The sequence below is a fragment of the Coregonus clupeaformis genome, chromosome 27 (genome assembly GCF_020615455.1).
Source record: "Coregonus clupeaformis isolate EN_2021a chromosome 27, ASM2061545v1, whole genome shotgun sequence".
Lineage (NCBI taxonomy): Eukaryota > Metazoa > Chordata > Actinopteri > Salmoniformes > Salmonidae > Coregonus > Coregonus clupeaformis.
In genome coordinates, this window is record NC_059218.1 from 50,764,851 (window position 1) to 50,783,284 (window position 18,434).

The 18,434-nt window shown below is 43.4% G+C and overlaps 1 protein-coding gene across 1 annotated transcript; it reads right to left on the reverse strand.

Moving 5' to 3' along the window:
* Window positions 1-2,263: 2,263 nt before the first annotated feature.
* LOC121554374 (G2/mitotic-specific cyclin-B3) lies at window positions 2,264-18,168 on the reverse strand. Its single transcript, XM_041867931.2, has 11 exons — window positions 18,047-18,168; window positions 16,895-17,033; window positions 15,856-15,939; window positions 15,405-15,517; window positions 14,659-14,770; window positions 13,792-13,983; window positions 11,328-11,465; window positions 11,004-11,159; window positions 9,472-9,621; window positions 9,040-9,170; window positions 2,264-3,248 (listed from the first exon to the last, which is right to left on the reverse strand). Exons 2-11 carry the CDS (start codon window positions 16,976-16,978, stop codon window positions 3,182-3,184), a joined length of 1,227 nt encoding a protein of 408 aa, XP_041723865.2. The 5' UTR covers window positions 16,979-17,033; window positions 18,047-18,168; the 3' UTR covers window positions 2,264-3,181.
* Between the last annotated feature and the right edge of the window lie 266 nt (window positions 18,169-18,434).

The window sequence follows — 18,434 nt, forward strand, 5'->3', positions numbered from 1 at the left end:
GAGGAACAGAGAGAGGAGGAATAGAGAGAGGAGGAACAGAGAGAGGAGGTAAAGAGGAGAGGAGGTGAAGAGGAGAGGAGGTGAAGAGGAGAGGAGGTGAAGAGAGAGGAGGAACAGAGGAGAGGAGGAACAGAGGAGAGGAGGAATAAAGAAGAGGAGTGTGTGTTGCTAGTACTAAACTGCAGAGGAAGCTATCTACACTGAACAAAAATATAAACACAACATGTAAAGTGTTGGTCCCATGTTTCATGAGCTGAAATAAGCGTATTACTGTAAAATGTTGTGCGCAAATTTGTTTACATCCCTGTTAGTGAGCATTTCTCCTTTGCCAAGATAATCCATCCACGTGACCGGTGTGGCATATCAAGAAGCTGATTAAACGGCATGATCATTACACAGGTGCACCTTGTGCTGGGGACAATAAAAGGCCACTAAAATGTGCAGTTCTGTCACACAACACAATGCCACAGATGTCTCAAGTCGAGGGAACGTGTAATTGGCATGCTGACTGCAGGAATGTCCACTAGAGCTGTTGCCAGAGAACTGAATGTTCATTTCTCCATCATAAACCATCTCCAACATCGTTTTAGAGAATTTGGCAGTACGTCCAACCAGCCACACAACTGCAGACCACGTGTAACCACGCCAGCCTAGGACCTCCACGTCCGGCTTCTTCACCTGCGGGGATCGTCTGAGACCAGCCACCCGGACAGCTGATGAAACTGAGAAGTATTTCTGTCTGTAATAATTCCCTTTTGAGGGGAAAAACTCTGACTGGCTGGGCATGGCTACCCAGTGGGTGGGCCTATGCCCTCCCAGGCCCACTCTTGGCTGCACAGTCATGTCCATGAAATCCATAGATTAGGTCCTAATGAATTTATTTAAATTGACTGATTTCCTTATGTAAACTGTAACTCAGTAAAATCGTTGCGTTTATATTTTGGTTCAGTAGATGTAGGTAGTCGGACTCTGCAGGTCTATTACAACCTGTTGAAAACAACTAGTGTGCTACTCGTGTGTGTGTGTGTGTGTGTGTGTGACAGGGACTGCACCAGTACTAGCAGCTGAATTAAAACCAGCCAGGGAACGATTCAGTTAACATCATCCTTCTGTTGTCAAAGTACATGTGTAGAGATAGCAGGGCAATGCGGCAGGTAGTCTAGCGGTCACGAGCGTTGGGCCCATAACCGAAAGGTCGCTGGTTCGAATCCCTGAGTCGGCAAGGTAATAATAATAATATGCCATTTAGCAGACGCTTTTATCCAAAGCGACTTACAGTCATGCGTGCATACTTTTTTTTTGTGTATGGGTGGTCCCAGGGATCGAACCCACTACCTTGGCGTTACAAGCGCCGTGCTCTACCAGCTGAGCTACAGAGGACCACAAGGTGGAAAACAATCTTCCGTCCTGCCCTTGAGCAAGGCAGCAAACCCCCAACAACTGCTCCCCGGACGCCGATGCCGATTAAGGCAGCCCTCCGCACCTCTCTGATTCAGAGATGTTGGTTTAAATGCATTCAGTTGTACAACTGACTAGGTGTCCCTAGAATGTAAAGCTTCACTGCTCCCTTCTGGCCAAATGGGTGTACTATATGAAAGGAAACGCGGTGAGGTCAGATGATGTGGTCACCAGACACTTGGAAGAGGACCTCCGGCTTTCTCCTCCAATGGGTTTTGAGGTCATTAGGACCTCCGGCTTTCTCCTCCAATGGGTTGAGGTCATTAGAACCTCCGGCTTTCTCCTCCAATGAGTTGAGGTCATTAGAACCTCCGGCTTTCTCCTCCAATGGGTTTTGAGGAGGAGAGAGAACGAGGAGTACTGAGATCTTCTCATTGATCCAAATATGGGGTGACTCAATTGCATTTCCTGGAGGGGAAGGGACCTCTGAAGAGGTGAGGAATCAAGGAAATGCATTTGAGATGCCAATGCCAGATGCGTGCCTAGGGACAACTTTTACCCAGAGCCCCAGTGGATGGTGTGTGCTCAGTCAGCCTGGTGTGTGCTCAGTCAGCCTTAACAAATGTATCAAATGTAGTACCTCAGCCTTTTACTGAAACAGTGGCAGGGACAATGGTTTGTTTTAACTGCAGATTGTCTCTTTAAGAGTTGTATAATAACTCCTATGCTTTATTAAAGACTTGCAAAAGCGCTGTGATTTTTTGCAAGTTGCGATGGAGTTCTTCACCATGCAAGTAAGTATCTTAGAGTAAGGAGTGAAAACCAACGCAAAAATGACAAGATCATTTGTTTTTGTTCTAAAACAATAAAACAGATTTATTTAATTTTCAGAGCTCTGATAGCCATTTAAAAATAGCATAACAATTTGAGCAAGAGAGGATTTGACTGTTAAGAGTTTATACATGATACACACTGTACAACATAAAAATACATTTCGGGAGGCAGACAGGCCAAGGGGTGTCCAACCCTCCATTTTGGGAGGCAGACAGACCAAAAGGGTGGCCAACCCTCCATTTTGGGAGGCAGACAGGCCAAGGGGTGTCCAACCCACCATTTTGGGAGGCAGACAGGCCAAGGGGTGTCCAACCCTCCATTTTGGGAGGCAGACAGGCCAAGGGGTGTCCAACCGTCCTCCTGGAGAGCTACTGGGTAGTATGCAGGCTTTTGTTCCAGCATCGCTCTAACTAACACACCTGCTTCCGCTAATCAAGGTCCTGATGAGAGGCCGATTAGTAGAATAAGTTCTGTATAACTTGGAGCAGGGCTGGAGCAAAACCTTGACAACTCCCGACAGAGACAGACATTGTTTATACCTATAAAGAACACTGTTACCGTGGGTTACACAATACAATAATATCAATGGTCAATGATATTAACAGTAAATCAATATTTACTTTTTTCCCCCCCCTCTCTCACTACACACTTCTAAAAATAGCTTTGTAACATTTAGACTACTTTTACTTCAACACCTGTATAAAACTTTTTTTTTTTCTTAAAGAACAAGTGTAAAACAGCTACAAAATACAACTTGAACATGTAAAAAAAGCATTGCTGCTGAAAAAAATCCAAGCTTGATTATACAACAGAACAACAAATTCCATCCCTTTATTAGAAAAATTAGCATAGCGATATATATAAATATTATTACAAAATATATACAGTGTCTTCCTTAGAAATGTACATATTTTCTCACTCATCCACCAACTCGTTGCTATGGCTCACGTCACTTCAACGCGCTCTCCAATGTCTCCAGGTCCACCGTCGGAATCGTCGCGACTTCAAAGAAAACCCTGTTGGCAAAAAAATAGATATTAATTGAAAGTAATCACTTACAAATGTAATCCCCAAACCCCCCCCCCACCACACACGTTTCCATTTGTGCTATATCCAATAGAAACCTAGGTGAATGCTTTTTTGTGTGTGTGTGGGAGGGGGGGGCAGCCCACTGCTCCCCAGCGTGCTCACTGCTGTTTCATTGACACCAGCGCCAACATAGAAGTGACTGCAACAAGTATGGCAAAACGAGGAGGGGTGATGGCCTACCAATTGAACGTTGGCTCCTTGCACAACGCACATTTCCCTCTGTCCACCCGGCTTGTCAATATCCATTCTGCCACTTTTCAACCTCCTCCATTGTCTCCAGCACCAAACCAGTCTACATGTGTGAAAACAGTGAGTTTCTATGATCTCTGCGACATCCCAGGGAAGGATTAAAATGGAAAAACTGACATTCAAAAACTTGAAACACGTTTCTAGGGATTGCATTTTCTTGCTCACCGCAAATCTCATAGGTTTTGAAAAATCACCGTCTTTAAAATGTTTTAACTTTTGATGTCATCGGGTACAACATTTTTTACTTGATATTTTTCTCTCCTATACGTAGAAATGCGCCATGTTACCATATGTAGACACTGGTATCGTGCTGGAGATAATGAACATCAGGTTGAAGTGGTGGAATTTAGAATGGTCCACAAACGCGCACAGTCGTGAAGGCGCCTCTTCCCCCTCAGGAGGTTGAAAAGGTTTGGCATGGGCCCTCAAATCCTCAAAGAGGTCTACAGCTGTACCGTTGAGAGCATCTTGATTGGCTGCATCAGTGCTTGGTATGGCAATAGCTCCGCCCTCGATCGCATGGCGCTACAGAAGGAGGTGCGGACAGCCCAGCACATCACTGGGGCCGAGCTCCCTGCCATCCAGGACCTCTATACCAGGCGGTGTGAAAGGAAGGCACGGAAAATTAAACCATCCAAACCATAGACTGTTCTCTCTACTTCCGCACAGCAGGCGGTACATCAAGTCTGACACCAACAGGCTCCTGAATAGCTTCTGTCCCCAAGTCATAAGACAGCTATTTACATAGATGGCTATTTAGCAAACAAAATGTCTTGACGGGCTGAGTTGACCCTTGTATTCTATTCAGATTTTTGCACCGTCTATGCACACTCACAGGGCCCTACACACACTGATACTCCCAACACACAGACAAACACACCCGTCCTCATCTATAAGCCATCTGTGTTGGACTTTGTTGATTAGTCCAAGATGGCAGTTGGTTTGATCACAAGTTCAAAGCAGAAAGTCTTAAAATGCTCTCTAGTCTAGGTCCATTAATGCGGAAGAGTTCTCATTATAATAAATCAAATAACTTAGCTGGTAGCTACTAATCAAAAACAAATTGCCTGCTACAAGGACTCCTCCCTCATGATCTGTGGGTTAAAAGCGTTTGCGCTTGAACTTGTTGGGCTATATCTGTCTATGTCCTTGTTACAAACCCCTCTGGCTAAGACCTGTCACAACTGTCGGTTGTAAACTAACCTCTGCTTCAGGGCCATCAATGCTCAAAAGGTCTTTCAACATCATAAGTCAAATAACTTGAAAATTAAAAACAAATTCACAACACTTCACTCCTCATATGACCTGTAGGAGTTATTCCAAACGGTGTATATAAACCCTAGATTGCTGACGCTACATATTGGCCAATGAGAGGCTTTGAAGCCACCCGTCGGCCATATTGTCACTCCCCAGTAGGAGCAGTCCCCCATAGGAATGAATGGAATTCTACAGTATTTCAATGAAATGTTTCAAGGGGAAAAAAATTGCAGGTGTTTAAGTATTTTGTATTTTTTGTAGTGGGGACAGTAAAATTCGTAATCTCCCCCAAAAATTATACTTATATACTTTTCATTTTTATGTTTAACTCACGTGATATACATTTTAAAAAGTATGCATTAAAAGGTGTCTAACATAATACATTTGGCAAAAACAAATGTAGACATTAATAAATGCATTTCTATAGCTTCCAAAAATATATTATACCAAGATGGAGGTGTGGTGGTTTCAACACAGCACCCCCTATAGCTCAGTTGGTAGAGCATGGCGCTTGCAATGCCAGGATTGTGGGTTCGTTTCCCATGGGGGGCCAGTATGAAAAATGTATGCACTCACTAACTGTAAGTCACTCTGGATAAGAGCGTCTGCTAAATGACTAAAATGTCAATAGCAGCATATGCATATATATATATATATATATATAAAAATCATTGGTTATTCCTCACGAAAACAAAACAAAAACATGATTTTGGGGATTTTCACAACATTTTATCCATAGAATAGTCCTTTGGAGGAAGGATTGTTGACATGTATTTGACATTTGTATCATAAAAGCATAAAAGTTCGAATACATGTGGCTTTTTGGCCAGACATTTGTAGGTGCTAAAGCAAAATATGGTGTCATATGAAATTTTACAGCTTTCGCTGTAACACAAGTCGTATTTTAATTTCAATTTCTGAATATTGAAAATACAAATTTGGATTTGGCAATTTTTCTCAATATATTGTTGAGCATAATATACTCTACGGCAGTTTCAACCGCTGGCCCATTTCAACCGCTGGCCCAATTCTTGAGTGGATGGTCAGGGGGTCGGAACATAATTAAAAGTAATTTGACCGCAAGAAGCCCAAACAGATATAATATTGAAGTAAAACAATAATTTCAAACCATGCTTACATTTGTACAAGATCACATACATTCGGAAAGCACTCAGACCACTTGACTTTTTCCACAGTTACGTTACAGCCTTATTCTAAAATGGATTAAATAAAAAATCCTCAATCTACACACAATACCCCAGAATGACAAAGCAAAAAAAGGTTTAGAAATTTTGGCAAATGTATGAATAATAAAAAAACTGAAATTCCTTATTTACATAATTCAGACCCTTTGCTATGAGACTCGAAATTAAGCTCAGGTGCATCCTGTTTCTCTCATTTTTCTCTGCAGATCCTCTCAAGCTCTGTCAGGTTGGATGGGGAGCGTTGATGCACAGCTATTTTCAGGTCTCTCCAGAGAGGTTTGATCGGGTTCAAGTCCGGGCTCTGGCTGGGCCACTCAAGGACATTCAGAGACTTGTCCCGAAGCCACTCCTGCATTGTCTTGGCTGTGTGCTTATGGTCGTTGTTCTGTTGGAAGGTGAACCTTAGCCCCAGTCTGAGGTCCTGAGTGCTCTGGAGCAGGTTTTCAACAAGGATCTCCCTGAACATTGCTCCATTCATCTTTCCCTCGATCCTGACTAGTCTCCCAGTCCTTGCCTTTGAAAAACATCCCTACAGCATGATGCTGCCACCACCATGCTTCACCGTAGGGATGGTGCCAGGTTTCCTCCAGATCTGACGCTTGGCATTCAGGCCAAATAGTTCAATCTTTGTTTCATCAGACCAGAGAATCTTGTTTCTCATGGTCAGAGTCCTTTAGGTGTCTTTTGACAAACTCCAAGCGGGCTGTCATGTCCCTTTTACTGAAGAGTGGCTTCCATCCGGCCACTCCACCATAAAGGCCTGATTGGTAAAGTGCTGCAGAGATGGGAGAACCTTCCAGAAAGAAAACCATCTCCACAGAGGAACTCTAGAGCTCTGTCAGAGTGACCATCGGGTTCTTAGTCACCTCTCTGACCAAGGCCCTTCTCCCCCTATTGCTCAGTTTGGCCGGGCGGCCAGCTCTAGGAAGAGTCGTTGGTTCCAAACTCCTTTCATTTAAGAATGATGGAGGCCACTGTGTTCTTGGGGACCTTCAATTCTGCAGACATGTTTTGGTACTATTCCCCAGATCTGTGCCTCGACACAATCCTGTCTCTGAGCTCTACGGACAATTCCTTCGACCTCATGGCTTGGTTTTTGCTCTGACATGCACTGTCAACAGTGGGACCTTATATAGACAGGTGTGTGCCTTTCCAAATCATGTCCAATCAATTGAATTTACCACAGGTGGACTCCAATCAAGTTATGGAAACAGGATGAACCTAAGCTCAATTTCGAGTCTCATAGCAAGCAAAGGGTCTGAATACGTGTGTAAATAAGATATTTCTGTTTTTTTCTACATTAGCAAACATTTCTAAAACCCTGTTTTCGCTTTGTCATTATGGGATATTGTGTGTAGACTTATGAGGAAAAACATTTTTTAAATCAACTTTAGAATAAGGCTGTAATGTAACAAAACGTGGAAAAAGTCAAGGGGTCTAAACATTTTCCCAATGCACTGTATATCTCTATTATGTGCGGGAATACTTTGTAACAGATTTCCACAAAAAAAATTAAATCACATGGAGCTAATTTGCTGGTGTTTTTACAAGTCAGAAAACTTGAGGGGGAGGGGCATATTCAAGTTCCAGGGTGGGATCTCTGCTACTTTTAGAATTATGATCCAATTTGTAAGCATTGCCAAAAGAGTGAATGTGAAAATAGATTCAAAATGGTCATCCTCTGCTGGTGATTTGCAGGATGTGCAATGATACAAGTAAAAGGAGGGCTGTGATTGGTTACATTGCCTACTATGCCAATTTCACAGTATAAAATGGGCCATAACTTTAAAGCTAGCAGAGATCCCACAGTGGGACTTTGATATGCCTGTGGAGTATATTATGTTCAACAACATATAGAAACATTTGACAAATCAAAACTACTTTCAATATTCTTGATTACATTTTTCAATATTCCTAAATGAAATGTACGGAAATTGTTATAAAAAAATAAAAACTAATATTACAGAGCAAGCGGCTTCATGACACCAATGTTTGCTTTGTAGCTCTTACAGATTAAACAGTATGGAGTCTTAAAGGAGGCCTGGGTAAGGCCAAAATGTCACAAATACTCCAACTTCAATTAATTTCTCAATTATGCTTTTAGATACAAAACGTCAAATATGTCAACAATCCTTCCTCCAAAGGACCATTCTATTGATCACAATGTGAAAAATCACTTTTTGTTGTTGTGATGAATCACCCGTAGCCAACCTGGGTTAAAGGGAAAGGAAAGGGGGATATCTAGTCAGTTGTACAACTGAAGAGTCTTGGTGGTTCCAAACTTCTTCCATTTAAGAATGATGGAGGCCACTGTGTTCTTGGGGACCTTCAATTCTGCAGACATGTTTTGGTACTATTCCCCAGATCTGTGCCTCGACACAATCCTGTCTCTGAGCTCTGAATGTACAACTCTTCATCCCAGTCAAAACTGTTCGCTGCTCTGGCACCCCAATGGTGGAACAAGCTCCCTCACGACGCCAGGACAGCGGAGTCACTCACCACCTTCCGGAGACATTTGAAACCCCACCTCTTTAAGGAATACCTGGGATAGGATAAAGTAATCCTTCTATCCCCCCCCCCCCCAAAAAATAAAAATAAAAATAAAATAACTATTGTAAAGTGGTTATCCCACTGGCTATAGGGTGAATGCACCAATTTGTAAGTCGCTCTGGATAAGAGCGTCTGCTAAATGACGTAAATGTAAAAAAAACTGAAAATGTATCTTTCGCATTTAACCAAAGTGTTTGACTTGCGCTCTATGAACTTTTGGAGCCATTTCATTTTAGTTCCATTGTATAAACTACTTCAAGCACAGCTCATGTTCTTTTTTTTTTTGTATTTGACGGATGAAAAAATAAATACAAAATCTAACGTTTATGCAGTCAATCTCTACTCATACCTCATTTTATTTTGAACGCGATCGAAGCCTGAGAGCTGAGGCTAACCTGAAGGACGGTACACTTACTCGTGCGATAACTGCAATACCTAGTTTATACAGTACACCTACTTGTGAGAGTACTTGCTCCGGACGGCCAGGAGTTTGTCGTCTGGAGGGGAGGTGAGCATGGAGTGAAGCTTCCGGACGACAGGGGCCAGCTCTGACACACCGTACCCAGAGTGGAAAACCAGGATAGGGGACTAGAGGACAGGGGACAGAGGTGTGGGTGATTAAATACAGACTATAATGTAAAGTATTCCCAGCCCCTCTCTACCCAGAGTATGGGGGGACTGGAGTGGTACTGTAAGATGTCAGACAAGACAGTGAAGGACCAGGGTACGTTTTCAGACTATAAACAGGTATTGGCTCATTGATTTCAGTATGGGATGTGTAATAAATTCATAAGGCAGAGCAGAAAGTGGAGAACGGGAGACCGACATAGAAATACACTGAGTGGACATATGAGTGGTATACTCTGTGTGTGTGTGTGTAGAAACTCACCCATCCTCCCAGCTCCTTGGTGACTAGAGCCAGCAGCAGACAGGCTGAGGCCAGTAATGATCCTCTCTCTGGGACCAGATCCATTTCCTGGAGACTCAGCTCACACACGTACCGTGCCAGGGTTAGAGTGTCCATACTGGCACTCACACACTGGAGAGATGGAGAGGGGTTACACACTGGAGAGATGGAGAGGGGTTACACACTGGAGAGATGGAGAGGGGTTACACACTGGAGAGATGGAGAGGGGTTACACACTGGAGAGATGGAGAGGGGTTACACACTGGAGAGATGGAGAGGGGTTACACACTGGAGAGATGGAGAGGGGTTACACACTGGAGAGAGATGGAGAGGGGTTACACACTGGAGAGATGGAGAGGGGTTAACACTGGAGAGATGGAGAGGGGTTACACACTGGAGAGATGGAGAGGGGTTACACACTGGAGAGATGGAGAGGGGTTACACACTGGAGAGATGGAGAGGGGTTACACACTGGAGAGATGGAGAGGGGTCACACACTGGAGAGATGGAGAGGGGTCACACACTGGAGAGATGGAGAGGGGTCACACACTGGAGAGATGGAGAGGGGTCACACACTGGAGAGATGGAGAGGGGTTACACACTGGAGAGATGGAGAGGGGTTACACACTGGAGAGATGGAGAGGGGTCACACACTGGAGAGATGGAGAGGGGTTACACACTGGAGAGATGGAGAGGGGTTACACACTGGAGAGATGGAGAGGGGTTACACACTGGAGAGATGGAGAGGGGTTACACTGGAGAGATGGAGAGGGGTTACACACTGGAGAGATGGAGAGGGGTTACACACTGGAGAGATGGAGAGGGGTTACACACTGGAGAGATGGAGAGGGGTTACACACTGGAGAGATGGAGAGGGGTTACACACTGGAGAGATGGAGAGGGGTTACACACTGGAGAGATGGAGAGGGGTTACACACTGGAGAGATGGAGAGGGGTTACACACTGGAGAGATGGAGAGGGGTTACACACTGGAGAGATGGAGAGGGGTTACACACTGGAGAGATGGAGAGGGGTTACACACTGGAGAGATGGAATGGAATGGTAATGAACTCAAACACATGGTTTCCAGGTGTTTGATACCATTCCATTCCAGACTAGAGGCAGAGAGAGAGTCTCTCTCTCTCTCTCTCCACACACACACACACACACACACACACACACACACAGAGATAATGGATGTTTAAATAAGATCATCTTTGAAAACTAACAATCAACAAAATAAAAGCTAGACAGACAGTCAGAGAATCTAAAAATGTAAAGAAATTAAGCATTCAGGAGTATTTTTTTATGGCATGGGGCCCCCATTGATTTTATCATGTTTGAGTCACTCAGATAGCACAAATGTGTAGAATTGCAGGAAATCTGCTTTGAAACGGCTATATTTTATCGCTGCGGCCAACAGGAGGGCCTCTAAAATGTTCAGTCGGCCATCACACCATTGGCCACGCCCCACCCACCACCATTTTGATCCAGGAAAAAACCCTGCCGCGTACCTTGGCGTATCGCCTGAGGAAGCGGTAGGGGACGGGGATGTTGATGTCGAACCCCAGCGCCTGCAGGATGTTTGTCTCCATAGCGATAAGCTCCTCCCTCTTGTACGCATCGTCACAGACGAGCAGGAAGTCGTTCACACAGGGCGGACAGCGCTCCTGACGGAGGGAGAGAGACAGAGGATTGTGGGTAAGAGAAAGAGTATTGCACAAACAGAGAGAAAGAGGAGAGCCCAAGTGAGAGGACAACTCTAACCCCTCCCTACATCCGTCCCTCACCTCTCCTACCGCTAACCGGACAGGTAGTGTGCGCTCAATATTCCTCACCTCAAACTTGGACGCTATGAGCATGGCTGTAGACCCTATGAGCTGTAGACTCTCTCTGTTGACCGGAGCAGTGGACAGGTAGTGGTCCGTCACCTTCACAGCCAGATACAGGGTCTCATGGTTCAGCTCAAAGTTCTCCTGGAAAACACACAGAAACATGGTGTCAACAAACACACTTTCTCCAGCGCACACACACACACACACACACAGAACCACAGAGTGCCAACACATACACTTCTCAACTTCACTCCTATTTTAATTGTCTGTACTATGGGCATACTGCATTGTAGAGTATTATTGTAGCAGCAAGTAGCATTGTAGAGTATTATTGTAGCAGCAAGTAGCATTGTAGCAGCAAGTAGGGCTGTGGTGGTCACAACATTTCGTCAGCCGGTGATTTTCAAGCAAATAACTGGTTGTTCTCGCGGTAATTGATTGTCAATTAACATAAACACATTTAGCATCTCCTGGCTTCCACACGTCGCCTACAAGCCACTGATGCAGACGCTTGGAACATCTACATTTACATTTTTTAAAATAATAAATCCATTATTTATTTTTAGAAAGGTCTAAAGAAGCACGATATGAAGAAAATGTAGTCTATTTCAGAAGAACAGAATAGCATACTCTGAGTTGTCCTTATGTTAGGTCCTGATGTGGCTATGCCAAATGGCTGTGGGCTACACTAGTTCATTTAGCAGACAAGATTTGCTTAGAATTCCGTGGCATTATTTTATAGTATGAAGAATACAATTGAACAAAGCTGAATAAAATAGAAATATTTTCTCCAAACGATTTGAGGGAGTGCGCACCTGCGGCTATTCTGTGTTGAGCGGTTAACAAAGAAACAGGTACTCCTATATGCTTAGTTTAGAGTTATTCATGTAACTTTAGTTGTTCTACAAACATTGGGCTATATGTTTAGATTTTTTAATACATTGTAAGGCTGCATGATGTGACTAATGATTTGAAAAAAGTCGCTTGAAAGGCCATGAGCTCTGCTTTGTTTTTTGCGCAGGCTGTACACACTACATCAGTCACTCATTCACAATTTGACAAGCACTTGATAATGCCTAGAATTTCACCGCGGCATCCCCTTTGTGTGGCCTTAATGCACCCTTAACAAATCCATGACTTTTGCGGCCAGTGGCCGGTGCCCTTCTCCCTGAGTGCTGCGCTCTCCGAATCACCTCTCACTCACGTGATCGGGTCTTTCTCACAGGCTACAAGTGAAGACAGACACGTAGGGGACGCAACTGCGCGCGTCCTTATCCAATTCCGAGGCGCATATTGAAGATATTGGAAGAACTGTCCACATTTACTTTTCGTCAGCCAACAAGATGAGTAGGGCTAACAAACAGCAAACACACTGGCCTATGTCAATCTACTATCCCCCATAGTACAAAAGTCGACCTGTTCTATTCTGTGCAACAAATAAATATTCCAAACATAGTCTGGGACATTAGCAGGAAAACAACATTCTCCAAAGTGACCACAAATGCGATTATTTATGTAATGCTTTTATTATAAAGGGGCATTTTTATGGTGAAAATTATTTTCCCCAAACTTGAAATGTATGCGCTGCTTATGTATGCCAGTTAGGCTCTACACCCCTTGTAAAGTGGATTAATGTGCTTAATTCTAAGACGTTTTTTGGCCACTTTAGTTGTGATATAAACCTTTTCAATACATATAGGCCTATGGGCTAGGCCATGAGGTGCTCGACTATGATTAGAAAAAGTCGCAAAAAAAGGCTATTTCTTAACCTGGGCATCATTCACAAGTGATAATATATCATTCACAAGTGATAGTCTGATGGGTGACAATATTAGCCTATCCTTGACTTAATCTTGTCTTTACATATACTAAATTATTTATATATATATATATATATATATATATATATATATATATGTGTGTGAAATTTGTTTTGATTTAGAATGGACCATTATCATGCACCTGTCTCGAAACAGGGGCAGCGGGGAAAAAATACTTGTCATCTATGCACTTAAATAACAAATGGAGGACGCTTTTCCTGTGGTTCATTTTCATGCCAGCCAGGCTGTACTCCTGTTGTAAAGAGAAGCAATGTGCTTAATATTCGGAAAGTAGAGAAATAAATATAGTAGGCCTAGCCTATAGAAAGCTGATGGGATCCTCCTCTTCTTAAGAGGCCATCAAAACTCTGTTTTCTCACGCAATTTCATAGTCTATAGAAATGTTGCACAACATGAGCTCATGGGCTCTCATGAAGTGTTTGATTAGATTTGCATTGATGTCAGAGTGATTAGAGGGACAATAGAGTGCTGAGTACCAGGCAGTTAGCAAGTTTGGTAGGCTACTAATGACCATCAGCAGCATCAGAGCTTGGAGAAGCCTAATTACCGTGACTAAACAGTCACGTGGTGTGGCGGTAATACGGTCACCACAACAGTCCTAGTAGCAAGTATACTGGTTTCCTGACCTGCACCTCGACCAGCCAGTCCACCAGGATGGACCTCATCCCAGCATTCAGACTGGGCTGGATGGACATATAGTCAGACAGGATGAACTTCTCCTCTCTGGCTTTGAGGTAGTCAAAAATCTCTTTGGCGTACTCAGCCGTCAGAGTGGGGTCATCCAGGTGCTGGGTGTCTATATCAAACTTCTCAGGGATCTGAAAGAGGGAAGGAAGGAGGGAGGAAGAGAGAAAGAGAAGTGTGATATTTGGGTAAAGCCCTAAAAATGGTCAAAGACTCCAGCCACCCTAGTCAAACTGTTCTCTCTGCTACCGCACGGCAAGCGGTACCGGTGCGCCAAGTCTAGGTCCAAAAGGCTTCTTAACAGCTTCTACCCCCAAGCCGTAAGAGCCCTGAACATCTAATCAAATGGCTACCCAGACTATCTGCACTGCCCCTCCCCCACCCCCACTTTTACACTGCTGTTACTCTCTGTTTATTGTCTATGCATAGTCACTTTACCTCTACCCACATGTACATATTACCTCGACTAACCGGTTCCCCCGCACATTGACTCTGTACCGGTACCCCCTGTATAAAGCCTCGCTACTGTTGTTTTACTGCTGCTCTTTAATTATTTTTATTTTTTTACTTAACACTTATTTTTCTTAAAACTGCATTGTTGGTTAAGGGCTTGTAAGTCAGCATTTCACTGTAAGGTGAACTATCTGTTGTATTCAGCGCATGTGACTAATAAAGTTTGATTTCATTTACAAAGAGCTATACAGAACAGTGCTAGATTATGCTAAATTGAGTTCCATAGAATTATTCCTGACTGTCTCCATTTAGAGCCCACCGATGTGACAATAGACTGTGGTGCCCCATTAGCCTACCTGTGGTCTCTGAAGGTGGGGGGGTAACTCTCTAGGTGGAACAGCCCCCACCACCACCAGCTCTTCCACTGGGGTTTCCTCCTCCTGACTCTCTGAGCTCACTGATTCAGACCTGGAAAGGGGAGACGGGTAGGTATAGGGTTTAACAGCGATTTGATTTCACATTTTAGTCATTTAGCAGACGTTCTTATCCCAAGCATCAGTCAGTGCCTATAAGGCAGTCATTGCAAGCAAAACATGCCTCAATAAAGGCAGGGAAAGTGTTTTGATGTATTGCTGTGATGTGGAATGTTATGCATGTTATGTATTGATGACCTTAAAAAAAAAAGTTTATTAAATGGACGAAAAAGTTCTATCATATCGCAATAAGAGATGTGTGAGTGATCAAGGAATTTAGTATCAGGACAGGCATTTTTCATTGCCCCCATAACAAGCATCATAAACATATAAAATGACTCCTTCCCTTTTTAAATGTGGCCCCCCCCCTTGCTCTCTATTCTCTCTCACACTCACAGAAAAACAACTACAGCATTCTTCACAGCCCATCATATCAAAAGGCAAGGTACAAGACTGTTCTACTACTGAATAAAATAGACCACCACAACATTAACACGGTCTGGGTACATTCACCCCCACAACATAAATGACAGTACAGAATGGATGGACAGATTATTTTTTATTTTTTTTAAACAACGACATAACAGATGGCGCGCGGGGGTATGGGTCTATAAAAATGAGTTACTTACTTTTTTAGGTTGGCTTCGTTCTTGTCTGACACAGTAGTGGTGGTCTTCTTCTGTGTCTTCTTAAGGGAGTTCTTCTTCTTGGTTCCTGGCAGGCTGATGTGGACCTTGTGTGCCTGGAATTTCAGTAGAGCCAAGGAGAGAGCAGAGAGAGTCAACCCCACAGTCTCTTCATACTGTGCAGATAGGGCAGAATATTAACTTGTTTTGACCCTGTTTTGTTGCCCACACCCTGTAACAGTGGTGTATTCATTCAGACCAAGACCGTAGCAAACAGTTTAAAAAACGTTAATGGAACTGAAAACATTTACTCCAATTGGAAACCTTTTTGCGACGAAAACAAGTTTCTATTGGACAAATTCAGGTTAGTCCCTCGCAGTTTAATTAGGTTCCGTTTGGTTCCTAGTGAATACACTCAAGATAGATCGACTGAAAGAAGACAGGATAGACTTACATTGGTGATGTCTACGAAGGCAGTCCTCTTCTTAGGGGCTCCTTGGGGAGAGGAGGAAACCCTCTTGACCTGGGGGCCTTCCTCCTAAAAAACACACAGAGATGGGTTATTTGATATGGAGTTATGCAATGAAGAGTGATAGCAAGACACCATTGAGGTTAGTTTAGTTAGCGCAGGACTAGTGGTTTCATTGAGAGATGAGAGGGGTTAAGTTGACCAGCAGATATCAGACACCCCACAACTTCTTGAAAGTGAGTCCATGCAATATGCCCCGGCAACACAGACAAACATTTTAGCTAGCTTATCCCAAACTGATGTACCTAGCTATGCCATCCATGATGGGAATACATATTTTGTCTGGTAACAAAGCTTGATACAGAGCCGAACAATACAAAAAAAGAAAACGCCAACGCTCCTCCTGGAGAGATAGTTAGCTACTGGGTTGTGCACATTTTTGCTCCAGCCCTACTACAAACACCTCCTTTGGCCGCCATTCCTTCCAGTTCTCTGCTGCTAATGACTGGAACGAACTGCAAAAATCTCTGAGGCTGGAGACTCTTATCTCCCTCACTAACTTTAAGCATTAGCTGTCAGAGCAGCTTACCAATCACTGCACCTGTACACAGCCCATCTGTCATTAGCCCACCCAACTACCTCATCCCCATATTGTTATTTATTTTGCTCATTTGCACCCCAGTATCTCTATTTGCCCATCTTCTTCTGCAGATCCATCACTCCAGTGTTAATACTAAATTGTAATTGTTTTGCACTATGGCCTTACCTCCATAACTTACTACATTTGCACACACTGTATATAGATTTTATATTGTGTTATTGACTATGTTTTGTTTTATCCCATGTGTAACTCTGTTGCTGTTGTTTTTAAATCGCACTGCTTTGCTTTATCTTGGCCAGGTCGCAGTTGTAAATGAGAACTTGTTCTCAACTGGCTTACCTGGTTAAATAAAGGTTAAATAAAATAAAAATAAAAACAAACCATCCCTAATCAAAAGTGTGAGGCTAGTATTAGTCAACGTACCTGATTCTCCATCCCTTTGTCATGTAGGTTGGGTATTTTATTGCCAGCAGTGACACTAGGTTTCTTCCCCCTGGGAAAAGGCATGACAGCAGCTTGGAGTTTTCACCAAATGGGTTTCCAGACAGTCAGTGGTTGTATCCTGCAAGAGAAAACATAACATTTGCCTGCGGTAAAAAAAATTATGTGAGGGCCTGTTTCTGTGATCTTCAAAGCATAATAACTTGTTAACTGGCAAATGAACAGCTACCTGGGCTTGAGGAGCCGAGATCTCCTCTGACTCCCAGGATCCTTCAATTCAAAGTCCCATTATCCAGCTGTGCAAACGTTGTCAAAACACGTTCGGTACTCACCAAAATATGGAGTTTCGCAGAGCAACTATCGTCATTAATTAATTAAGTTCAGCACGGTATGTACTTCCCAACAAAATACAAATAAAATCAATGATCTTTCGGGATACTGTACTGCTGCTGGATCAGCCGACCTGTGCGTGGCCGTAATTACGTTTACATTTTAGTCACTTAGCAGACGCTCTTCTCCAGCGCGACTTCCAGTTAGTGCATACATTTTTCATACTGGCCCCCCCGTGGGAATCGAACCCACAACCCTGGCGTTGCAAGCACCATGCTCTACCAACTGAGTTACAGGAGGACTGTAATGAGTGATTATATTGGAGGTGCAGGAGGTGGATTTGGGCATGTGCACTTCGTCAAAAACAATAGATAACTGATTTAGACACTTAAAAAAAAAAAATACATACCGTTCATAACCGCAGTACCTACGATAGTTGCTCTGCGAAACTCCATATTTTGATGCGTACTGTACCGATCGTATTTTAACGTTATAACTTTTGCAGAGTTGGTTAACGGGACTTTGAATAGAAGGATCCTGGGCATCAGAGGAACTCTCGTCTCCTCATACTCAGGTACTGGTTCAACAGGCAATATGTTTGTATTGCAAACAGAAAACATAAATTGTGTTGAAGGATCTAACGTTAACGTTGGTTAGCTTACTTGCTCAAACGCTAACTAGCCTACTGCGCAAAGGGTACTTCTGCACATGACTGCACGTGAAACCGACTGGCATGACTTCGAAAGAGTAGCACGCTATCTAGTGAGAAAACTAACTTATCCGTCCAAGAAAACAAGATCTTACCTTATCGTATTTTCCGTACGGTCAAAGTTTGTTGCAAAAGTTTCTAAGCCAAAAATACAATATGCAACACAGGTCGAATGGTCCAGACGGTGAGCTAAACAAAAGTGCGAGCAGACTGCGTCCATGCGAGCAGTGCTGATTGGCTGACATTTGTCGCTAGTTAGCCTATCAGCGCTCAGCTACGATGCCGTTGTTAGGGGGCGGGGTCTTTAGAATTTTCAAACTTCTTAGCAACCAATGGGAGTTCGCGGTGTTTGCCTACGTTATTGCGTTTTCACTCGGAATTTTGAAGTAGTAAACGGCACGGTGGTGTTTCCTGGAGTGTTTGTGAGAATTCTACAAACGGTTTTGCTTTCTTTCACAAGATCTGAAAATAACAGTTTCATGA